Here is a 26,969-nt window from a genome sequence, read left to right as displayed (position 1 = left end):
ATAGTGAGCGATGTTTCGCGTTTTTATATAATTTTAATTTAATTCAGTGTCAAAAAATATATATAAATATATATACACATACGTTTGATTTTGACGTTGTATCCGTCATTGTGTCATATAATATTTTGTATCTTTATCCCCATTGATGTATCTAACTAATTTTCTATATTTACTTTTTTGTATAAATATAAAAATATTCTTGCACTTTTTGAAAACTGAGTCGTTTCGATAAAATCGTATGTGCACAGATAGGACTTTATTTCTTGCTACAAAAAATAAAACAGAGAAAAACAGGAATGTGTGAGTGAAAAATATGCTCGTATTTGCTTCGAAAAGGCATAACGGATCTTTCTTTTTGTCAGAATTTTTATTCTTGTAAAGGACACGCCGGTATAATCCGCCATCTTTCAGATGAGAATTTTCTCCATTAAGAGAAAATATCGATGAAAGTAATGCGCGGGGTCATAGAGTTCATCTCGGAAAGAAACGGCGGCGAAAGTGATCTTGTCGGCGCGTCACATCGGCGCGTGACCAGGACGGGACGTGTAATCGTCGAAGATCGATGCGCCTGAAACCGTTCAAAAAAATGACAACAATATATACTGTCACCCTTTTCCCCCTCCGTTCTGTAAAAAACCACGAGGTCGGTCCCGTTGTTGTCTCTCGCAGTGGGAAGGCCGGGCGAGGGGTGGGGAATATGTGTGCTCCGAGGGTGAACGATATGATAACGTCGAACGGGTCGACACACGCGATGTATCGGTGAAGAGAGGAAAAAAATAGAGGAGAGGGAGTGGGGGATTGTGAAGGTTGCCCCCGAAAGAATCGAAAGTTTCATCGAGTCGAGATCCGCGGAGAGCAGCGTGACGAGGTGGACGGAGAGGTGAAGGAGAAAGGGTTGGGGCGACTCGAGGCTGCTTGCTTGCAAGAGCTCCGTGTGGCACGGAGTAGGGGGATACATAGGGGGTAGTATGGGGGGACGGAAAGGACACGCGTGTAGAGGGGATGCGAGTCGAGGGTGAGTGGGTTAACTGCAAAACCCGATCGTCCGTGTTTTTATCTTAAGACGACTCTCCTCCGTAGATGCCGTAGGAGACGAGAAGAAGGGGTTTCTCGTCTCTCTCTCTGGAAGGGATTCTCCTCGCTGTCGAATCCGCCGTCGGAGGGGCAGATACGACAGCGGCGGTGGCGTCGGCGGCGGCGTCGGTAGCGTGCGTCGCGAGGGGGTGCAGGAAGGGGTGATAGTGGTGGCAGGACTGAAATCGACTGGGAGGTGGGTGGGGGTGGTAGTCTCGCTCCTACGAAAGAGTCGGTGGGGATAAGACTACCCTCGGAGGCAGGAGTGCGTTTGCGCCGCCGCCGTGGAGGTGGCATCGGGTGCTAAGGGTTGCTTATTCGCCCTGGTCCCTGGCGGGGGAGGGTGGTCTCTCTCTCGTCCGCTCACGACGGGGGTGGGGAACCCCTCGTCCCCGACTGCAGGGTTAGGGTGGTCTTTAGGTCTGTCAGTAGCAAAGCGGCGGCCTCATCATACGGAGCTGCCGGGGCTGCCTGACCAGCGAGGCCGAAATCACTTAAGACGCGTACACCTTGTAATATATCCACCGGTACAGATACGCGCGCGCGCGCGCACCGTTAGCTCACCTACACATACACACATACACGTACACACGTACATATACACCGCATGCACTGACCAACACATACACGCGCCCACAAAACACACACACACACACACACGCACACACACGAGACTACTTGCGCGCGCGCAACACGTAATAAACGCGCCAGACACACGTACACCGGAGGAAACACTGATCCACGAATACGGCTATAGACATCCAGCTTACATGCACGTGCGTACACGTCCAAGGAACGCGCACACCCGCTCGCGGATATATACGTACGCTCTAAGGACACGAAGGACCAAACGCCGTGGAGCTGCGCGTCCGCGAACGTGGTGCACGACGCGGTGAACGGAAGATCGCGCGGAATCTTGAGTCGCTGGCAGTCGCTAGCAGCCTACAGACAGCCAACGGACAGACAGTGGTTGCTGATTAGTGTTGATCGTGGATTGAATCGACGTGATTTGCGATGACGACGAAGAAAACTTTCGCGGAAGACAATGTGATACCGCGCCGATTTCTCGCCATGTCGACGAAAATGACTGGTCGGCCGAGTGAACTGTAGGTAGATTACAGTGGTGGCGATCGTGTTCGAGCGTCGGTCCACGACACTCTGTCGATCTTAAAAAGAACATTTGTGTCTACGTAAACGCGAATCCGCGTTTTCTTTTTATCAGTCTGTGATCACCGTGTTACTCCTCCGGCGCGCCGTTTGTGACTCAGTGTGACACGTGTATTTATCTCGGGGATAACGTGATCGCATCGTAGACAAGGTAAAGTTACGTGGCCGGTGCATCACTTATTGTGTTCGCATATTAAATAATTTATACAGTGTTTCCGTGCTGCTCCGTATATCGACGAGACAATCGAGTTTATTTTCGATTCGAGGCATTGCCTCGGATATTTCGATAGCAAAAGCACATTATATATCAACGATACTTGGCAATACTGATTATACGTTGGGAGACGAAGACAGATGGAGAAAGCGACGCAAAGAAATATAAAAAGTTACAGAGATAAAGAAAAAAGAAATTAATTCTCAAAAATCGACTTTCTTTCGTGTACCTCTTCTCCCTTCGTATGAAGAAGATCGTCTAGCGTTGCGTGCTCTTGTGACGTACAACATATTCGTAATGCGTTTCCCATTATAAGCGAGGACACTTGATTTAGTTTCGAGTCGTGGCCATTCGTGATTAATGATGGACACGGCTTTAAATTAGGACGACACAACGTGCTATTAAATTAACGGATAATTTGATACAGAATATAATATGCGCGGTATCGGTATCGCCAAGTGTCGGGATAGAATTTGATTCGGTCGAATAGCGAGGTTATCGATGGGCGCAGAGTGGAAATCATATTTTCGAAGCCCATCAGCGTAATTTTAATGCGCCATTCTTCACGAGGTGTATAAAATGATCGAGCTGTATGTGTCCGTGCGCTATAGATGGCATGCTGATTTTTCGAAGCGGGTGAACGCGCCGGCGATGTTTAAAAAACCTAGCTCTCTGGTGAGGTGACACTGAAAAGAGCCGCGATTTGTATTATCCGGTGGTGTTTAATTGAGATTTAATTGACCCCTCCATTATTCATCGCGATTGTCAATGCGTGGTTTATGCGGTGTGTGTTACCAGTGTGTTTCCCTTTCGTTCGTTCATATCATTGTTACGAAATACATTTTATGCTTTTTGCTTTTTGTTGCATTTTATTTATATTTTCCCCATGTATTATATGTGTACCCTGTGTCTCGCCTAATCGATGCTGCAAGCTTTCGTCACAATGACGGTACAATTAATTGTGAAATCACATATGCAAATTTACGAAGTTTTTGACGAAAGCTTGCGCGATCCTTTATCCATCCCAAGAATCTTTGTGTTTTATTTTATTTTATACAGTTTGTATCTCATAAGGCGCAGTGAGTATGGGAGCGACGGTGACTTCGTTTACGTAAGGCGCTCCGTAATTATTTTTGGAAGTCGGATTGTGCGTAAATAACGTTTCACGTATGATAAGCATTCGCGAGTCTTTAGTGATCTCTATCGCGCGTCGTCTCCGTCGGAAATCCTTTGCTATTGCGATTCTCGATATCGCGTTTATATCCACTTTATTTTCTCTCGCCAAGAACATCCCGCTGGTCATTCGATAATGCATCGAATTTGCTCAACTAATAAAATCAATATTTTCCGACCTTTATTTTCAGCAATCTTAAACCGTTGGCTCGATATCGGTACCATTTACATCTGAATTTTTTAAAGAATTAATTTAAGGTTCATGCACCTCGGAATTCTATGGTACAAATGCGGCACGGGCCAATATGTAAAACTAAAGAACGCACATTTTGCAAATGTGCTGCTGAAAAATGTCTTAATCAGTGTTTCCGTTGACTTGTCAGAGATAAGTCACGATATGAAGTCGTTTCTTTTTTATTTTACACAATAAAAGAGATAAATAAAAATCGTTTTTCACGATATTCGCGCAAAGGTACTTAGTAATCCGACGAAAACGGATACGGATATCGAAATTGAATCCGTTTCTTATTAAGCACATAGTATTACAAAATTTTTAATATTACAATTTTTGAAAAAAGACAAATTCGCGATAAAATTCGACGATTATTATTGAGCTGTAATTTAGAATGAATTATTAATTGTCTTTTCAAATTTTCGATTAATGCTTGAGAATTATTAACATTTTCCATTCACGAAATATTTTTTGCGATATCTGAAAATTGTATCAAGTTTCATTTATAAATTTCAATGTTTTTTTTTGTAATATTACCATATTACTATTTTATCTGTCAAATAATATATTTCGTATTTCTTTAATTAAATTTGATCAGTTTTTATATCACACATTTTGGGAAAATCTTGGAACTCAGAATATGTCACTCATACGTCACTTTGAATTATATTAATAATGTTTTGTTTATTTCTTGACCAAAAGAGAGCGTACAAATAAAAACGCTATTAAATCTCTTTTATGATTCATTATTGCAGTTAAAAATTCGAGTGTTTTCCCGAAATAGATAATTACGAGTCTATTGATAAAGATTCGATGAGAAATAAAAATCTTACACATCTATTTCATTTATGTAAGAGAAAAGTTAAATAAATGTACATATGTCATAAGTATGTACATCTACATAAACGGATCAATAAGACGAAGTAAAGTTGTTTTTATGTCGAGAGAAGAAACTGCGCAATTAGAGGCATAGCAATAGATTTCCAGTGCAAACTTGCCAGATTCTGCAATCGCATTTTGAGAAAATATCCACATATTTCGTAGAATGTAAGGAGATTTGGTTTTAAATTATCGTTTGGCATAAAATATTTCGATCGTACAATTCTTTGATCCTTCGTAAGAGGCCTTTGACCTATAATCAACGAATGTGTCAAACAATACGGGGCAGCTGTCACTGTCTCTGTCTCTGTCACTGTCGTTCGTTATCAACATCTGCCTCGTAGAGCAGCGCAGTAAGTGTAACGACACTCCAATAGGTGCACGTATATACGCACACGCGCGTATGAACGCGTCCGTAATCTACACAGCTTCGAATTCAGAGTTTCACGCTTATCGCTCGCGAGACTCTCCTTCCAATATTTGTTCGCGGCGAAAGGGGAATCGAGTGACTTTTATCAAATGGCTGTATTGTCGTGGAAAGAATGGACGTCGCTTTCCCACACGATGCGCTCCTTAACGTCCTTCATGTTCGGATTCGTTAATGTCCGATAAAATATGCACGCGGCGTTGACACTTTTGCACAACTCACGCGCGTCGACAATTTTGACAGCAGGAGTTACATATGTACATGTATCTCGATACGTTACCGAAGCTGCTCGGGATAAGGCACAATACGGCCATTGCTGCCACCGAAACATTTTTATACATAATCGCAATATGTGTACGTAATTATAACTACTGTGTCTATAGTTGAAAGTAAAACTTATCGTCTGTCACACGGGAAATCAACTTTACATACACGCGAAAGGCCGCAGGTAACTTGCTTGATTAGCTTACACTTGCTTGACAGCGAATTGATCGAACGGGATTAAAGTTCGCGTCTACATTACGGACGATCTTAGCATTACTCAATCGCGGTACTCCGGTTCTTAATTAATTTTGCTAAAGCTAATTTGCGGCAAGGATAAAAGCAGATTTCCGATGTACCGAATCGCGTAACTTTTTCTCGGTTAGGGAGCGTACTTAAGCCCCGACGACAGAAAGCTCGGATATTTGGTTTAATGAAATCTCGGGATTACGCGATTACGAATTCAGTGGGGCCTACCGGGTTTCAAAGTTTACATCCGTCCTTGCTCGTGAAACTTGCGGCACGTCTCGGGGTTTTCGGTGGGAGAGAGAGTTTCCACTTCGCCTTGAGATACATCGTTGAGCCGTCATGCGTCAAACAATACTTGCTGGCACTTTCGTTTATATATAAGATTATATAGTACGTCTAGGGAAATTATTTATTTCATCGGGACCTCGAATGCAGTTGAGATGTGTATTTTGAAAAATCTTACGACAATATAAAATCTGTAATATGTACACGCAATGTGTAAGGGTGTTGAATATAAATTTATAATTGTATTCGAAACGATACAGATATCAGAACATATATAAATAATGTAATTGATACGAAAAACTATCCGAGAGATTAAGAAAGATAATTTAACCGTTTAATAAGCATATAACGGATAAGCGTAATTACGGCTACTGGCCAGGCAGCAGCGCCTCGAACAGTTCAATTATCTCTTTGTGCGTGCAGAAGTATTACTACAGAAATAATATTAATAGAAAAAGAAAACAAGTAAGATTACCTCGAGCAACGAATTCCATTACGCACTTTGTCAGCGCACATTTTTTTCCATCCGCGTAAAAAAAAATGATGCTTGCTTTTTGAATCGGAAATGAATTGTCATTGCGCGAGCTTAATCACTCATTAGCGAGCCTCGCATGTAGACGAAGAGCTCCGATTACATAGCGTTCCCCATACTGGAGCGCGATACTCGAGGATCATTGGAGGATCGTTCGAGAATCGAGCTAGCTGCTCGCGGATCGAGCGATTTAGGCCGGGCTCCAAACGAGTAGTCGGCATACATCGGGCTTTAGGAGTCTCTGTTATTATCATATGGATCATGTCCCGGCAAGTGTTGGGAATAACGCCCTCCCAAACGGCCGTCGTTGTCAGAAATTCGCCAAGTTTCGGACTGCTGCGACGTTGTGACGCGTCTTAACGCGTCGTCATCGTCGTCGTCGTCGTTAGCTTTATGCGACGCGAGACAAAACTTTCGTCAGATCCGTGAATTGTCGGGCCCCTAATCTCTCAGGAGAAGACACACGGGGAGAAGTAACGAAGTAGGCTGCATGCGAATAAAGTTGAGAAAGTTTTAACTTTGCGGAGGAGAAGCTTTCGCACAAGCGTACAGAGACTTGGAAGAAGAAACCTTGATCTAATCGGACTGTGCCGTTTGCGGAATGAAACATGAGGGAAACTTTCGCGATCGATATATTTGAGCAGAAAAGTAGCGTCACTCGTCGTGAAAGGAACGCCGGCGATAGAAACAATGTCGAGCGAGCGATGCGGGTAGAGTAACGAGCAATAAAAACGTGCGGAAAGTAACTCCCTTTGCTTTGTAAAGATTTGGAAATACGGGACAGACTTTTATGGCCTTTGCGCGAAGGAACTGCTCCTTCGCGCGAGACGGCGTTCCTAAGCTCGTTGAAACAAATGTAGCCGAATACCGGCCTATTTGCATACTCATTGTGCTGTAAGTGCTTCACCCTAACGGCGGTGCTTGGTAGATCTCATAGCAAAACGGGATGGTGCGAGGTCTCGAAAGCATGATGAAAATTGTTAGCACCAAGCAAGGAAGCGTCGCCCGAAAATTATACGTGAAATTAAGTTGCATTATAAATTTTCCTTTTCTCCTTTTAAAAATTCTATTTTGTTATTTTGAAAAATTGTTTTCGTTCTTCTATTTGTAGTACAAAAGTCTTTTATCATTTTTCTAATTTAGATAGAGACTAATGTGTGATATAAAACAAAATATTTTATTTAAGAAATAAAATATATAACTCGTCTCAATTGATTTAAAATCAATGTGAATACCGCCATGGTCAATGCAGACTAAAATGCCATTGTGTTTGTATGCGCGGATAATTTTTTTATTAAACAATTAATTTTGTCCGGAACATTTTGATCATTGATTATCTTTAATCGTTGGAATTTTTTGTTTGTATTAATAGAAGAAAATTTACGACTATACAAATAGCTAGCATATATATATATATATATATATATATATATATATATATATATATATCTTAAATTAAATAATGAGACTGGAATTATTAAATTGTATCTATTATTTGTTGGTCGATAATGTTTCTAGTTTGGATTTTGAAATATAATTTTCATGGCTTTTGTTTACTTTTTATGTTGCCTTATTTGTTTACATCTTATCAGCGAAATAGCTACGAAAACACATGTAGACTTGTCTGCTTTTAAATTCTCAAAACTTGTCGGTCATTACCGACAAGCTGCGAGAATATAAAATTACAATATATTATTATTTTTCATAACGATCTGAATTAACAATAACTCTTTTTGTTACATATTTTTTTACATTAACATTGAATTTTTTAATCATATTACTTTGTTTTAATCATATCACTTGTAAATTGCCGTTTATTGATGAATTAATTTGTACTTACATTGTTTTATTTATTGTATATTGCAATTGAATGATATGTTATATCGCAACGAGCATGACAACAAATTCCGCACGTATGATAACACATTCCGTGGCTTATCTCAGCATATACGTACACAATAATTTCCGTCATCTTGTGGTCGGACTTATCAAAACCATGGAATTCCCTGTTAAATCTTTCTAATTTCTTGCGACATCAGTTTAAAATCTAATCGCAAAACCGCGAACAATTTTAAAGACAATACATGCCGCCTTATCACAAACATTTTACAATAACTCGTGATGAAATATGTATATCTATTCTTGGCACGATTAAATCGCAATTATAGAATACAATTATCATTAATATAAAGTATAGAACGCTTGAGGAGAAAATACTTTTCTCAGGGCATAAGATCGCGAATATCTCACCAGCCACGCCATGACTGCCGAAAACAGGGAGCACATTGCAATTAATAATATCGGTAATTGGTGTATGCGTACCGCATGCCGCTGAACTTCAAAGGTCATTGCCTGGTAGCGCGAGTTTAATTAACGCAATCAAATGAAAATATTCATGTACGCGCCGACGCTGCGATTGGTGTGCGTGAGCGTGTCGGTGTGACGGCGTGAGCCGCCAGCTCATTATGCAAAAGTTTTGTGCGTTTCCCGCAATTTCAATATTCGTTCAATTCCCGAAAGGCTCGCAACTGTAAATCGTGGCATTGACACAGATTGCGCGCTTCGAAATCGGATATAACTTGACTTTTCGCGACATTTTAAACCGCCGTCGAGATCGACGCGTATCGCATGTTATCGTAATTAAAATAGTGTCTCGATAAAACATAATAAATGTAAAACGTTTCATATGCATATTTAATATACTCTTTATTTTCTCATATTAAAATAAATGGAATTATAACATGTTTAAACATACCAATGAAGAGAATGATATGTACAATTATAAATTTATATCATAACAATTTCGTGTTTAATAGAAGACATATTGGACGCGTTGAAAATTGTTATTACAGCTTCATTTTGTGTTTAAAATCATAATAGTTTTTTATTTCACTCAGATCGCCGATATTTTTGATATTTTCTTCGATCATTACGTTACGATTTATTCAAGAAGTCTAAAAATATTCAAATTGACTTTACTTGAAACTTGCAAAATAATTATTACCTAAGAAAATAGTCACACATTACACGGCATATGTATATTGGTTTGCCATAAATCATAATGCGTTTGTCTTTCGTGACATGGAAAAGTTTTTCGTCGCAATTCAGCGTACATCCTTGTATTTGTTTCTCTCATTTTGCGTAATCACGCGCATTACTGAATGACGCTCCATCTAATATCAGATATTAACATACATCCCGGAAATCGTGCAGCTTTCTGTCGCTAACTCAGCAGCAATTGGTGTCCTTCGTCATCCCCCTACAATTGTCTCGAGGATGCGAGTGGAGGCTCGCACGGTAATTGCGGATCGACGTATCGCGTTAATGTCTCTCCCGCGTTATATCAACGTGGTTGCGTTTGACGATAAAGCGCAGTCTTTAAGATGTGGGAACATGTGCATCTGAACATGTGACCTTCGCCGATATCGATACGATGAAGCGTGCATGAATTCGCGCACTTGCAAAAAATATCGCTCGCACTTAATTGAATAATGTAAAGACGTTGTTGCACACTGTCGTGTCATTATTTTCGCACGTCATCATACGCTAGTCGCAGAAATAATGGCATAATTTATTTTACGCCTCGTGTATAGGAAGAAAGGGATTATTTCGTCATCGTGTGTCCCTGAGTTATACATGTTATCGACAATTGTCACGATGGGCTATCGGTGACAGACGACAAAGTTTTTAAAGTCGGCAATAAATAGAACCGTCTCTACCATCAAAATCAATGCATACACGCAGCATTGCTCTGTGAAAGTCTATAAGAAAATTATTAGCAAATTTAAGCGTTCGATCTGTTCTTCGATACCGGCAAACTCAATAGTTTCATTCCGACACGTTTATTTCGGTTAAGATATACGATACTTAAATTACGCTCAATAAATCATATATATGTATATATTTCTCTCTCTCTCTCTGTATATTTGCGTGTGTGTGTGTGTGTGTATATCGGATTTTTATTATAAAAGAAATTACTAGGAAAATCGCGCTTTACTATATCGACAATTATTCTTGTGCTTCTTCCAAGTTTAACTTTGCCGGTGTTTTGCCAATGATTTCGAAATTGCGCGAGTATCCGTGGCGATGGCGAGCGATTTACGAGCGGAAAACGAGCGCGACGCATCGAATTACAACATGTCGTTAAGTGGACGCTCGTCGCGGCTCTTTATACCGTAGGAACGCCTTACGCGCTCGAGTATATCCGCCGTAATGCAAACTGGTATGTGCACGCGAGCTCGTTGGCCGCGCGCGTACACGCACCCACGTATTGACACTTGTGCGGTGCAGCAGCGTGTGATGCGCCGACATAAACGCGCACGGTTCGTTGCTGCGCCTCCATGTGTGTGTGTGTGTGTGTGTGTGTGTGTGTGTGTGTATGTCATGCGTGCATATATATGAAATCGACCACGTGTGTTCGTGTCGTTATCGTTTACGCGTACGAAGGGGCGGTAGGAGAAGAGGAGAGAACACGGAGGCGCTGTAGCGGGAAGAATCGGTGGACGCATACTAATTAAAAGCCGTATTGTCGCGCGTCGTCGCGAAAAGATGTGCTAATTACATCTCGAAGGAGAGCCTTTTGCGCCGTGCCTTTACCCCGGTGGACCCGCGAGTGAATGAAGCGCGAATCTCGCGCCTGGCTTTCTTTCTTCCCGGTTTGAAAGGACCACCACGGCGTCCTCCCACGAGCTCATCGTTGCCTTGAATCGACGCCACTCTTGGGGTACACCTTCGACGTACCCCTACGTTGCATTATACGTGCCCGCGCGAAAGAACGGTCTGGCAAAATTGCCCATTCGTTTCCGCCGCGGAGACTCCGTGTATTTGATGAATGTGCGACGCGCGCGCTTCCTACGAACGTATTATCCGTGATATCGCACTCATAGCATAATTATTATTGTATCGGGGAGAAAGACGAATTGAGGGCATTACCGTTCGTTAGAGACTCCGTGTATTCGGATTTTTAAAAGTACGTTTCCTCTGTCTAGATTGACGAATGACGCCGTAGCAGAGAGCTGGTTGGTGCGCGGATACCGGGACACAAGAGGTAAATTGAAATTAATTACCATAAATTGTGCGATCGATCGATTGATATTCGAAATCTTGTCGCGATCGCACAATTTCGAACATTTAAGTCATTAGTTGAATAATGTATACTGGCTTAAATATTTTCACGATGGAGCCGGATGTTCAACGCATATCATTATTATATTTCGGCTACAATTTATTGGCTGCTGCACAAATCGATATTAAAAGCATATGGGAATATTTCGAATATTACATTATATTATAAACGTTTCGAATAACGTCTTGTAATAGAAAGTTTAATATCAAATTAAAATATTAATAATTTATAATTTATTCAATGTCATATATTCTCTATAGCACGATTGCTTTTATATGTGATTTTATTATTTTATCTCTCTATCGAGATTTTCCAAGTACGATCTATATTTTGCGAAATTAATTTTACAAGTTTTCGACATCTATGTGTGTGTGTATATTCATTACGAATGCAAAACCCTTACGTATGACTAAAAATATAAGTAATATAAAAGTTTTTGGCTCTTTCGTGAATATATATATAATGCATGAAAGATTATATGAATATATGTATAATACATTTAATATGTGTGACAACAGAGAGTAGGGAATATTAGATGATGTCTATATAAAAACCAGGTACCGCGGATAGGTAGATTGTTCTTGTGTGTTTATAGAAAAATCACGTGAGAGCTCACTGTTCTCGCCGCTTCCTCTTTCAACTTCCGCGCGGCTCTCATCTTTCCACCCGTGGGATCATGTAGACGAAGAGTCGACGAGATCTTCTCCCGTAATGCGGTCGATGCTTAGAATTTAAAATGCATTTCATATCGTTACGCATACCGCATTCTCTTCCACTTCCTCTCGATTCTTCTTTCGTCCTTCTCTATCTCAGTCCCGCGCGTGCGGCCCTATCTCGCTTTCCAAGACCTCGGGGCTCTCGTGCCCACTCGTTCAACAGACGGCATATGTGTCTTTATGAACGGTATGTGGAGTAGACAAGTGCATTTAAAACCTCGGGCGTTAGTTCAAGCTTCAAGGGAGAGGAGGACGACTGGGGGTAGCAGCGGGCGGTGGGTGGCAGAGGGCTTCAGGAGGATACACAAAAGAATGCAAAGTAAGAACCACGACCTCCGCCAACCTCCTCTCCGACCAACCACTCCGTATTCTCTTCTAGCCGCACTCTCCCCTCCATCCTCCTCCCTCATCACGTACCTGAACAACCCCGTTTCATACATTCCTCCTGCTCACCCCCCATCGCGTGTAATCCTCCTCTTCCTTTACAGTATCGTATCTCTTGTGCCGGAGGTTACAACGCATTATCATACAAGGCGACACGGCGCCTCGCCTTCCCTTAATTGTTTTCCCAGTCTCGCGAAAGAGGGGCGGGGAGGGGAGAGGACAAGGGCGGCCACCCTGTCGGCACGTTCTTGCCGACGATCGTCCGCTGAAGTGCGAGAACGACACCGAAGAGTGTTTCCTCTCTTTGCACGCGAGTTTCGAAAGCGCGAGAGGCAATAGGGGGTGAAAAGAAAGCGCGACAATTTACGAGTGGTCACCGGGGTGGTAGGGGGGCGTCGAAAATTTCTCTCTACTATCCGGACGGGATCCTTCGTATTCTGTAATGCTCGACATCAAAGGCCCGATGATGGCGGGGAGGACATTTCGCGCGCTGATGGCTGTGAGTACGAAACGAGGGAAGGGAACGCGCTCTCTTATTGGTGTCTACGGGCGGAAAATATCTTTTTTTCTGTGGTTCGGTGAATTCGGGGCCGCAGACATCACTAGCATCGGCGACAAGCGGCGCTTTTTGTTTTCGCACACGCTCGATTTCGCGATTGCCGCACGCACCTTTAACAAGGACCTCTGGTGATCTGGAAACGGTATATCAAAGCGTCGATTTTTTTTATAATTGTAAATTTTGTATAGATTATCTGAGGAGATATTCATGTAAATGCGCGTAAATTTGTGTAAAATAATCAAATTCGATAATGACACTTATATTGTACGTGGATATTTCAAAATTATCGTTAGAGCGTTTGTGACTATTTAGTTTGGTTAAACGTTGTAAAACGACCACGTTCTACGACGACTTAGAGAAATTTGAGATTAGTCGTAATAAAGGGATAACGGCCTTATGAACTTTGTGGTCGGTTTTCGACATCTGTCTAAGATGAGGCGGTTCACCCTCAATTAACCTCCGACGAGCGAAGCATTTCTCAAACTCTCGTTAAGGATCTGTTTGCTGGATACATTACTCAAAATTTCATTTCAATAATCACGATTGATTTTTCTTCAAATTATTTATATTTTCATGAAAATAACATATAATTTATTGATAATGTTACATAATATTTATTAATAAAATTTGATCATCTAATATTTTGTTAATCAAATATAAATATTAATTGTTGAGTAAAGCATACATCGCACATAATCTCTCGGCAACAAAAAAATCTATCAATCTATAAATCGATTCAGGAAATCGCTCGCGATTCGGCGTATCTATCGCGCATAATTAAATGTGAATTTCTTAGTTGACAATAGCGGATATTAGATGTACGGCAAAAACTATTATCTGACTGCACGTCTGTGCGTGTCGCGTGGAATGTAATACCGCATCGAGCGGTTGCAGCGCTAATTGTGTGCATTCCGACTAATCGCCCCTGATTTTACGCGTCGTCGGACATTGCAGCCCGTCGTCAAAGAGACGCTGAATGTACATCGGTATCGGGAATCAACGATAAACTTTATCGAGACTGAGATGATTAGGAGAAATGTCTATCTATTCTCGCAATAATTCATATGTGTATGTAAAGGGAGGAAGAGCAGTTTCTTTGCTGCTCCAACATGCGCGATACGCAGAAATGTCGCTGAGAATGGATAGATGAGGCGTTTACGTCATATCCCACATAAGTGGACACATAAGTACACGTAAGTGTGCACGAAGGCTTATCAGTGTGATCGCTTCGTTGTCGACGAAGAGAGATGGGGATAGAGGCGTGCGTTTATTAAATAGCCGTGGAGTACGGAGACAATGGGGTACATCGGCTTGTTCCTCCGGAACGAACGCTTCCACATCGTTTTGTCGCGACGAATGGGGCCGGATCTTCGGTGACTGGGTCCCCGCAACGCGATTGGACCCCGCAGCCGATTATCCACCTCGGCCAATCACGGTGTAACGAAGGTATAAAGAACCGCGTAACAATTACGAGCGCGGTCTCTGCACGCGATACGGCCGATAAGTATAGCCGCGCGAATAAAGTATACTTTTGTCGCGATAGACCAAGCGTATCTGTCACTTACGCAAAAATTCCGACATTGTCGACTTGATTAAATTGAGCTGTCGCATAATTACGATTAATGACAACTTCGAACGAGATAAAAAGATTCGCAATCTTGTGCGTGACGCAAAATGTCGGGCTCGTCTGTAATTCCGCCTCACGATTGTAGAATGTGACACATATTCCATATAAAATAATTGTGACAAGAATAACGTCCTCGCATTTGTGTCGCAATATGCGACAAGAGCGAAGGGTGGGGAAACTCTTCGTAAGCGCTCTATCATTCTCGCTTATCGTGCCGCCGCATTCTGCCGATCGGTGTTCTCGGCCGATCAAGATTGAGGAAAAAAAAAAAAAAAATAAAGAATTATGTCGAAATCGTGTCACGGATCCGCACGCGATCGAAATGGCGGATGACATTAAATAAAATACCTTTGATGGAGCTAATGGCAGCTCAAAGATTACGTTCACGGTCGGCATACTTGTTTCGCGTAGGTATTTGAGCGTGTGGGGTGAGCGGAAGGCGATGGTGAATTCTATGCGAAGGAGAACGTGCAAATGTGTCACGTTTATGTAGACATGTATAATCTCGCACGCGAATACAAGCATACGGGTAATTACGCAAATAGATGTGTGCATATGTCGTGCGGGCTTATGAGTCGTCGCTACATTACATGCGAGGATGACTCCGATCGGTCCTCGATTCCTGCCATCTTCGAATGCCTTGTCGTTACGTTATCGTACGACACATGTGTAGTAATTTTTAGAAAAATTTCACAAACTATATTCGATAAATTTAGATTCATAAATACGGCTTTCACGGACTTTCGTTTAACGGAGAATATATAAAGATTAAAATCTTTGAAATTTTTCATTTTTCAAACATAGAAAATAAGAAAAGAAACATATATCTACTCTAGATTGACGTAGGTGTATAAAAAAAAAAAACAAAACATCGTAGAGAACGCGACGGTTCTTGCGAGATATCGTCTCATTATCGTCCGGCAATATTTCCGGTTCCTGCCCCAAGAAGCGTGTTCTCGAAGATAATTCGTTATCGCGCCGCGCGCCGGACTTTCTGTCCTTCCCGCGAGCGAAAGAGAAGACGATGACGACGGTGGCATTTATGCCAGGGCGTCGCGGTGAAGGAGGAGGGAGAGGAGGCAGGATAATTAAAGAGGGAGAATAATCCTGAATCAGCGTCATCGTGCAAGCGAAACGTATCCTCGTCGAGCGAGCCAACCGGATGCACATTGTGCGCCGTTCTTTGCGCGTCATCCTTATTCTGGTGTCGTGCAAGAAATATCTCGCTCGTCCCGTGCGCGTTAGCGAAGAAAAATCAGTCTAAATATCATCGTGTCTTAATCTTCCAGATAAGGCTGCTCGAATTATCTCTCTCTGGTAAATTTCAAATGCGCTGAAATATGATCGACAAATGTGTTCGCAATTTCGATATGGAACTAATAGAGAATATCTGTCGAGAAAAAAATGTTGATAGTCCGATAATCATTATTAACGGATTAACAAATATACTTAAAATACTTTTTGATTATCGATCATCGCAGAATTTACTATTGTATGAATATATCTAATTAACTCAAAATTTATAGTATCTTGTAGAAGAAAAGGTATTGATTTTTTTTACATATGTATTGCTATAAGAAATTTTTGTCTTTTAATCATAAAATTAAAGGACAAAGTTTTCGCTTAAAATCAATCATTTCTTTAGATTTCGATTTTAATCTCTCTAAGTTTTTTCATATCGGAGGGAGAGCGAGGTGATTTTATGGAGTCGATAATAATGTACGTATGAGGCACGCGTTCCGACATGCACTTCTTGAAACTCACAGTTTATAAATATATCGAATAATCAACCTTAAATTTTCCACTGTTATCGTTGTTGTTGAAATGGAGCATAAAGTATACGAGTAATTTCGACACATACGCAACAACTAATTAAGCGCGTACGCGTATCGATTCGGTCGAATTAAATGAATGAAAATCGCGTATAATGACAGTGTATCGCGCAATACCAAAAAATGAGGAATCACCGTTTTTCATACACTACACACGGAAGCCATTCATTAATTAATTATACGCGCATCGCTCTCATGTTTAATCAATGAACTTGCATTTATCGTGTGCACTGAATAAACGCCTGTGTTTTGCGCTCTTTGGATAAAGGGTATTAATCGTAACACGTGGAATTTTATATTTACTTTTGCAAACGTCGGAGCTCATGTTTGCAGCTCACACGTCTGAAATGCATTGCTACTCTCCATAAATACATTCGCTTAGATTCAATCTCACATCGCGCAGCGCGTCAATTCTTTCTCGTGACGAGAGAACCCGATTAAGAATTTTCAGATAATAAAGTTGAGTAATTTAAAGAGACTGCATTGTTCATGGATTATAAATAATGACGAGATGAGAATGAAATCGCGAATACGAAGATCGCATTGAGAATTCTCAGAATCGCGAATGTCTCAGAATCGTGAAAGGATAGGCCATCATCAAGCCTTTTAGATGGATACGAAAGAATTTCCGGAAGCCGGAGAACTCGACGGACTGCAGTTATGTACCATGGAAGAGAGCGTAGCGTCGAACCGAACGAAGCCGGTTCGTCTCACGATATAAAACAATATTGATTGGTCGTACAATGCGGGTGGATTATGGGGTGGGTCGCTCCCGGGGGTGGAGGGTGGACCACGATGCATTGTGCTCGCTGTGCGTCCGGTCAAACTTTTCATCGTCCCTCACCCCCTTCCGCGCGTTCGAGCGCGCGCGCGCGCGCGCGATCGCTCGCCCTTCTCTCCGTTCGCTCTCAGCCGTCCTCTCTGTCCCTTCGTCCTGTCCTCTCCTCGTCTATCTGTCCTCCCCCTCCCACGTCCGATAATTATTGCAGTCAGCCTCTCTCTCTTCCTTCGATTTCTCGCTTCTTTCCAATGGCCACGTCAAGCTTAAAAGCTGCGAGCTTTACGAGCCGTTCCGCGGGCATCCAGCCGTCGATGCGCGACCGTGTAGTGCCTAGCTGTCGCCGACACGCGCTGCTATCCTCCTCGTGCAAGATGTGTGCGTGCGTTGCATTTATACCTTTATTCTTGATACGTCCCTCTCTGTCGTTCGCAGACTCCTGTTAATGGCCGAAGTGGCGGCGTCTTATTCACTCTACGCGCAGCTTTGATCCATGACATTTTTCTCTTTCACGGTTTAGGATTAGATCAGTTCGAGATAATTAAAACATAAATCCTTGGAGAGAATAAGGTCAAATTTCCGAAATTTTATGACACAGTATAATTTAGATTTCAAAAATTAGAAATAAAAAAATAGACAATTAATATTAAATACTTAAATAAATCAATATTAATATCATGGGCACACAACTCAATCTTTGGCAAGCCTACTGAAAAGCTTTTCGGCGTGAAACAATTTAAATTACTCGCATGGATCCGAGAGACTGCATCCAAGTATCATGTAGTTACACAATAACTATGATACTTTTGGACTCATGTGCCGGCCGGATATCCTGAAAGTACGCAGAATGAGGAAAATTTTCCGGTTCACGATTATTTCGCGCTTCTCGAGACTTTGCGAATATATCAACAGAAGGCGAGAAAATGAAGGCGATGTACGTACTTACATGCATGTTGAAAGTTCGAGATTTCGAAACTGCGAGAAGGGCATGAGGCACGTTTCTCCATTTTCTTTACGCAGCTACTAACATTTATATCGTGACAAAGATTGTGTCACGCGTTTTGTGGTACATATCTTGAAATAATATTAAAGTCTATTTAACTTAATAAATATTCTTACCACGACATATTTCTTCATATTTAGAAACTGAAGAGAGAGATAGAGAGGATACGTGAAGGTTTTTTTAATACACTCATTAATCTTAATTTTTTTGCACTTTGCAAATTTCATTCGCGACTTGTTTTTTATCAGCAAAACAAGCTATTCTTTTTTGAACGAGAAGTAGAGTCCGTTACCCTATCTGAACGGGAATGAGGGAAACGGGCAGAGCGTTCGATTTGCTTCAGGATTGTTTCGCGAATTGTTGGACGGGGCTGAAGGCTGAGCATCGAGTAGGGAAGAAGGTGGAAGGGTGGACATTCTTGGGACTCGTGTGGAGCGCGTTCGGTAATTTATTTCTTGCCGGATCTCCGTGCGGCTCCTGACCACAGGATGTCTGACAAGGGTAGCGCGGAGCTTCATTCCCGAGCGTCCCGACAGCTCTTGTGCGCGAGGCAACTATTTCCGAATCAATTAAACTATCGAAGCGACCGAGTGTGCAATTGAACCGTTAATTAGCAGCTGCCCCGCGCGTTCGCAAATCCTGCAAATTATTACACCCGACTAGGCATGCATTTACTCGGGCGTCAACTGAAAATGTCGAAATATTACGTGGCTATCACAAGAATCTCGCTGTAAAAAATCGTGTACGTTTTTTCATGCCTTAACGTAGATTAATTCAGCGGCATAGAGGTTTGGAAGCAACGGTATCTCCCTGAATACGCGATATATTATCGAAATCTATTATAGAATGAGGTTCGTCAAAGTGTTTTGTGAGGAAGGAACAGACTCCCGTCCGGCGAAAAACAGGAAAGAGAAGGGCAAAAAAAAAAAAAAATCGTTGGGCTGTGTCGTGAGCTTTGGAGCTCCATCAAGCCCTTCGAAGAGTTATGAATAAGGGATGAGCTCGCGGCGTGTGTGCGTGACGTGCACCGACCAGACGGCCGCGCACTCACACACGTCCGCGCGAGTTTTAAGCTCGATTGTATGACGGTAAACGAATAAATGTGCAAATTTGACGAACCAGCCGGGCTCTCGCTATTCGAAAATACGTAACGCACACGCGTGCGCCAGTACACGCGGACGTATGCTGCGCACGAGTGACCAACACGTACGTCGCGTCGCGTTACACACACACACACACACACATACACATATGCGCGCCGAACGTGGCGACACGTGCACGGATGCACATCTCGGTGCATCGAGCGTACTTAGACCAGCGTTTGCGTGTGTGCGTGGTACGTGCCAGCGTGTACGTTGTCGACGTTGTTCGCGTATGAGCGCGTACGTGTTTGTGTGTGTGTGTGTGTGTGTAAAACGGGAACGTGTGGTCGGGGTGGACTAGGAACTCGTGCGTATGCGTACAAAATACGAACTCCCAGGCCGGCGAACTGGGCGTTCCTATACGCTGGGCCGTGAATAAAAATAATTAACGGAGAATATATACGAATGTCGAAGCGCCGATTGATTTACGGGAGTGTGCGAAGGTTCGAGGCGGGACCCGTAATTTCGCAAAAACCGCGTATCTGCGGGCTCGGCCTCGATTTTTGTTTTTACTCCCAGACCAACCAGCGCGGCCGATCGACTGCACGCGTGTACGTGCGTAGGTGAATCTTTTTTTTTTTTTTACTACTCGTCGCTCTTCAAACTGGTCCGGCCTGGCGGTCCATGATATTCCACGGATTGCCACGGATATTACGGATAATTAAGCAATGGATTTTTGCGTTTAATCGAGTGCATAAATCGAATGCACTCGCCGATACTATGAGATGCTTCAGTTCAAACAATCATTCGCTCATCGTTGAAAGGTTTTTATTGCGAATTCGTCGAGTTATGCGAATAGAACGCAAGCGGAATTGCCTGTCTTTCTTTTATCTGTCATCTCGCGAATCCGTTTGCGAAATTTATCTAATCGATGAGATCTCCACGAGATACGATGCATTATATTAACCGCGTACAATTAAATGCTTAGCCTGTCTGAGATGGCTCTAATTGAGCAAATTATTTTTCAGCGCTAATTTTAGCAAAAGTAAAACGGAACTTTCCTCTCCACTTTGTGCCGCGTGCGGAATTAATCGAGCACAATTTTTGACAAATCATTGTCGTAACCGCCAATTTCGTGCGAATCGATAAACGTACATACATATAAACATCCGACTCCAATATGAGGATAGGTCGAGAATCGCGCGGTGTTGCGCCAATGTGTCCAGGTGCACAAATTTACAGGTAACGAAAGGCAGATGGTAACTACCCCACCGTAATAACGCGCGGTTTTACTTGCGGCGCCCACCCTTAAGAGGCAACGCGAATCGGCCCATTGAAAAATGCACACAATATAAGTAATTGATTGCGCTATAAAAATTATGTCACTTGGATAGAATAAATCTTACCAAAAAAAATTATATATGTTTATAACAATATTTTTTTGATTATTAAACAAAACATTTAATTATTGTGTTTATTATATATAACACCAATTCTTAAAAACTATACGTGTGATCTTATGAAAATTTAAGTATATTTAAATGAAAAATTGTTTATTGGTTAGTTGATAATATTTTTTATCGTTATAGCGATATTTATTTTTTATAGCTTAGTTATTTTTTTTTTTTTAATTGAGATAATTTTAAATTTGTCATTTTAAAATTAATCCGAAGCTTATGCTGTATTTTATGCTGTGCGTTCGTATTGACAGCAAAAATATTAAATGGAATTCGTAGAAATAACGATGTCGGTTTAATGTGGTAAGATAAATCCCGTAAACACAGAAAGTTTTGAAATAATGCAGAGATTTGATTTACTCAACATCGTCGGACTTTCGTAAGCACAAGAATACTCTCGAGTTGCGCGTTCTCGTTAGAAAATATTCTAGCCGCAAGTAACTCGGTCATCAAACATTCACCGAGATAAATAACCAGCAGCCTCGCGTCCGTCTCTTTCAAGAATAATAAAAACTGTCTTTTAATTAAGGGAAATTCTCTCGGGAAATTTACTTCTCTGAAATACTCTCTTAATATGGCAGATCTCTTGATATAAAAGTAAAACCGCGATGCTTCTTGCCTTATCTGAGAAACGTCCTTTACAAAGGCACGAGAAATATAAGCAACCTAAGGCTTTATCAATTATCATGAGATGAAAAACGACGATAGAAGACTTTAGAATGACTAAAGACTTAAGAACGATTTAATAAGGAAAGAATATATATATATATATATATATATATATATATATATATATATATATATATATATTAGCAAAATTGATGCGTCGTGCAGACATACATAAAGCAGCATATACTTGTAGGAAAATGCGGTGAAAAGAAGGCTTGAGAGCTTTTCATTTACTCATCATCCGTAAAGAAGTGGCCACGTATATGTTCCACGTAGGTAGGTAAGTACGTAGGTCTACAGGTGTCAGCTGACAATGAGTCGCATGCACGTCCTCACGACTCTGCGTGCAATATACGCTCGTCATCGGTACAACATCGAAGATGAGAAGAAGGGTTCACCTGTACATACCCTTCAAAGATTTTCGTAACATTAAGGAAATTTTTAATTTCCATATCGAGGGTAAAGATGAGAAGAGAGAGCGCCTGTTTTATATCTTCTTGTTTGATCATTCTGGCCACAAAAAAATACGGATGACATTGCAAAGATTTCAGGAACCTCATATATATGTTAACGTTTGCAAGAATTATCTGATTCATTTGACTATATTTTTGAATTAATTTAATCTTTTTTTTTGTATCAAGCATCAAAGGCATTATACTTTTTTTTTAAATATGTTTTAAAATAATATCTGGTATATTTTTATTCATCTTTTATTTGCATTTCAACGTATGAAAAAAATTACGATTGTGCGAGCATTCCCTCAGAAGATGCAGTCCGTGGTAGAAATACGTCAACTAGACGTTCTCGAATTAAGAAGTCCATTATCCCTGAAGCATTGTCTCCGTCGTACCAATTTCGGCATCTGCCCAATGGCAGCTGAAGAAGAAGAAGAGCATCTCAAATTACTCCCGCACGATTCTCATCATTTGGTTTCTCTGTTTCGTACCTCCCTCTCCTCCCTCTCTCCTTTAACGTTCGGCTCGTGCGCACTACCCGCCTGTCGATAATCCCGAGGAATCCCAAAAAGGCTCATCATCATCTGCTTGTAGGTGGCTCACTGCTGTCTATTTACGATGGGCGTATAATGCCAAACCACCTCTGTGTTCGCGGCATTTTGTGGACAAACAAAATCGGCGATCTCCTTTTCATTTCGCTCGTGGATAGGTTACGCATTCTTCTTCCGAACCACCCCCTCGACTCCCACGTCGATCCTTTTGTCAATGTGCGCTCGAGCGTCGCAACCGCGTTCTGCATATTTTGAATCTGCGTAAGATCGCTCGCTCTTTTCCGCGCCGCGATTGTTGCCGGAAAGTAGAGGCCGGAAAGATCAGGCCGGATGATCGAGTGGCATATGAGTTCCTGGCAGCCACCGGAAGAACGTCGGTTACCTCCGGGATATTGACGTAGCGGTGCGCTGATGCTGTTAAATATTTATTCCGGCGGGGTGCACTGACACAATACTTTCTTCCGTCGTCTTATGAAGAGAGCCGAGTCTACAAAAAGCGCACATGCTATTAAAAAGTCAGGCAAGGTTGATCATCTCTTAGGGACTGGTGGGTATCCAATTGAGAGCGATCTATTTTCTGGAGAATGCAAAATGCGACGATCGATCCTTCCGGTTAAATTGAATAATGCGAAGCTTGAGCTAAACAGTTTTCACAAAATAAGGCTCGGGGATCGACTTTTAAAATCATATGAATAAATGTAAATATAATTGCACAATACTTGGTAAATAATTATCAAAGAAATGTAATTGCATGTATGCTCTATTTTACAAATTAATATTATTTAATAATGTTATGACAACATTATCATACATTTGTTTTCAAATATTTAATTAATTACAGCTTGATACGTTATTTAAGCAAACTGGCGACTTTATATGTGTGTACATGCATGGTATCGTGCAAGTGCACATCATCAACGAGGAGGGTTTTGTCTGCACTTCCGAGTAATTTCCTCCTAACGTCAATTTTCCTGGAGATTACTAACCCTTCATGGTACGTTCGAGCGCCCTCTGAAAAAACAAAGGTGTCACTTCTTCAAAGAGCTCTTGTTCTTCAGCTCTCCTTTTCTTTGTACTGTTCAGTCTTTCTTTTCCTCTATCTTTTTCTCTTTTTTTCTCTCTTGACCGTCTTGCTGTTTAAAGACTCTCTCTAGCTATCTCTCCATATGCAGATTTTGTTCCGGGTGTCTGAAAATTTTTAATTCTCTCTTAATTGTCTCTTTTTCGTCGTTTTGCCGATTCATTTCTCAAGAGAACAACTTGACTTAGCATAACTAATTTATCATTAATTTTGTCATTAAGTTATTAGAGTGATGCCAATTTAATTAAAAATCTGATTGAATTGTTTGCGTAATTAATAAATACTAATTACGCAATTGTGTTATTCGAGCGCTTTTGTTCTTTTTATTCACGGCATTTTTATTCGCGCTGCTATTTCTTCTTCTCTTAAAAAGAAGCTTTATCTGCCGAGGGACGACGTTTCAACAGGTTACAAGACGCCGCGATTCGAACGTCTTCGCTCCGTTTACCCTTAAGGAAAGTCCCGTCCCTTTCCAGCTTTCTCAAACCCTAAGGAAGTTTCCACCCCATCCCATCGCTGTTCTTGAAGCGCAAGTTTTCTCAGTCCCTACTCGCGGCCAAAGAGATCCGTCCCTCGAAGATTTTCCGGGCCGTGGGCTACGGAGGAACCTGTTGATGTAAAGAAACGTCCCGCTGGCGAAACTCGGAAGAAAGGACAAACGTTTTCTTACGACGATGTCTCTTACCCCTGGTCGAGCTTCCTTCTCCATCTCTACCATAATCGTCTAGGGAACAAGATATCAACTTGTTGCTGTCGGTATTGAGCGTGGGCCAAGGCTCTGTGGAGGGTTGGTTTTATTTTATTATTTAGACACGGCACGCGAGACCGGGGCTATCCTCTTTCTCTTCTGTGTTCTCCTTCGTCTCGGAATTAGCCGCGCTTTGTTCTGACTTAATATATTACGAACTGCTACTGCTCCCTTGAAGCGGCAACAAGAAATGCGATAAATCAAACCACATCATAAAAGAATATATTTTTTCTCTCGCTCGAATACAATCTTTATTATATTATTTTTATAAACCGATTTATGCAACTGCACGTGTCACACAATGTTTGAAAAAGTCGCTCTCTTTCAGTAATTTGATCAGTTTAGATCAGTTAAATCTCAATCATATTGAATAGCACAATATTTAATCGGTAAATATTTGATGTGGCTAATTATAATACGATTTAAATACATATTAAATACAGATATTTAATGTTACAATTTTAATTTCTATGTAAATTGATTATATAATATAATTGAGAGACAATCTGTTATTGAGATTGATAATATTTTTCATAAGAAACGTTATTTATCACAGAAATTTTTAGTTTTGCTAACTTCCTTTATATTTAAATGTGATTTCTATAAATCGAAAATAGTTAGAATCTCTAGATCGTGAAACACACACAAAATTTATGGCGCTACATTATGCATGCACGGGACAATGACTGGTGATTAAGAGAGGATCGTTACGCGAAGATTTGTATCCATGGTTTCTTATGGATCGTTCTCGAGATGCGTGTTTACTTGGAAACACTTGTTGAGTACTGAGCTAAGATTGTCCGAGCTAAGAAGCCACTTGTTGCTTCGTCCTTCCTGGGAAGGAAACCTGGGTCCCGTATCAGAATACTTAATACTGATAATCGCAGAATTTCTATGAAACTTCTGCAAACTATCGGGAGTTACAAGCAAAATACTCTTCATATGTTTTATGTCATTAAAATATGATAAAATTTTAAAAATTATATTACAAATTATTCTTTAATATATTATATGATATATTTAAATGGAAATTTTTCCCTCTGTGACTTATATAAAGAAAGTCTCTCTTATAATAAATTTATTTTCCTTTTTTCCCTTCCTGTCATAATCGAAATATTCTATTATTGCTTTGACGATTATACGAAGGGGGCGTCTCCAAAGTAGGGGCCACATGTTCCTAGCTTGCTTTTAGATACAACCGAATCTCTCGTGCATGATAGAGGTTTTAATCGAATATGAAGCTAGTTATCAAATGCTAACTTTAGATATGGAAATACGACTTTGCTCTCAAGGGGCGACAATGCGCGACAGAGATACGTTTGACGTATGGCATGTGGAACACATGTTTAATTGTAAAAGTTATATTTGTATAAACCTTAGAGACATATTTATTTATTCTTATCAAATCATATATTTCAGTCTTAGTTCTTAGTCTGTACAAACATAATATTTTTTTATTTATTATTATATCATGTTTATCACATTTTTATTAATTAGTACTTTAGTTTGCGGTAAATCTCACATCGTTTGAGAAGAAAAGAATTAAAATTTAGAATTTTTGTTTTCTATTTTTGTTGGCGCAAAAAATATGTTTATTTATATATCGAGATTGCTATTTATTTACTTTGTATTGGACAGACATACGGAAGAGAGAGATAGTTGCAGCATAATCTGTATCGATTTGGTGCTAACGCGAATTAATAAATTTCCAGAGAGTTAACACGTTGAATAGGAAACTTAAAAAAAAAACATAGGCTCGCCCTGAGTCTTTCGCGATGATTAGATTCTGCCACGTGTCTATTGTATCATTCATCAATGCGACGCCCCTTTTTTGGATGCACGCGCATGGCACGCATGCCTTAATCACGCGTAGAATGTAAGACGAGAACCTAAAAACTAATCTCATCGAGGATACTTTGCTCGACTAAATCTAGTCTTTATAAGCTTTTATTGCGGCGTAAAATCGATAAAACAGTTTAGTAGTTGCATTATTATTTTCAGAAAAGAAAAATATAATATTTATTGCAAAAAACGCAGTATTACTTATTGTTAGCGTACACTATAAAATTATTTGCTATCTCTAAACGGGATGACTCTAAACGCTATTTGAAAACTTGAAAATTCTCGAAATGCTTTTACATTATAATAATAAAATATGAAAAATTTGCAAAAATTAACTTGATAAATTGTTTTTTAAATTTAAAATGTCAAGCAACTGATAGTCAATGATTATATTATTTTATATTTTACAAATGAATGTTTTAGATAATTTTTCGTACAACACGAGCGAAACGCAAAATGCGACGTGCACAATGAATGACGCGTATAATATATAATCCATATCCAGAAATATCATGTCAATGCTCGAACAAGCGTATCGAGGCTAAATTGTCAAAGCTGGTTCTATCT

The 26,969-nt window shown here is 40.8% G+C and overlaps 1 protein-coding gene across 1 annotated transcript in view; it reads left to right on the top strand.

Moving 5' to 3' along the window:
- LOC126856422 (uncharacterized) overlaps window positions 1-26,969 on the top strand; it is an 82,640-nt gene that overhangs the window by 10,520 nt on the left and 45,151 nt on the right. Inside the window, exon 3 of the mRNA XM_050604891.1 lies at window positions 11,482-11,540. Coding sequence (XP_050460848.1) covers window positions 11,482-11,540 — 59 coding nt within the window. The remainder of the gene's footprint in view (window positions 1-11,481; window positions 11,541-26,969) is intronic.

This window comes from Cataglyphis hispanica, chromosome 18 (genome assembly GCF_021464435.1).
Source record: "Cataglyphis hispanica isolate Lineage 1 chromosome 18, ULB_Chis1_1.0, whole genome shotgun sequence".
NCBI classification, from domain to species: domain Eukaryota; kingdom Metazoa; phylum Arthropoda; class Insecta; order Hymenoptera; family Formicidae; genus Cataglyphis; species Cataglyphis hispanica.
The sequence above is the reverse complement of the archived record's forward strand: the minus strand, read 5'-3'. Positions and strand labels throughout refer to the sequence as shown.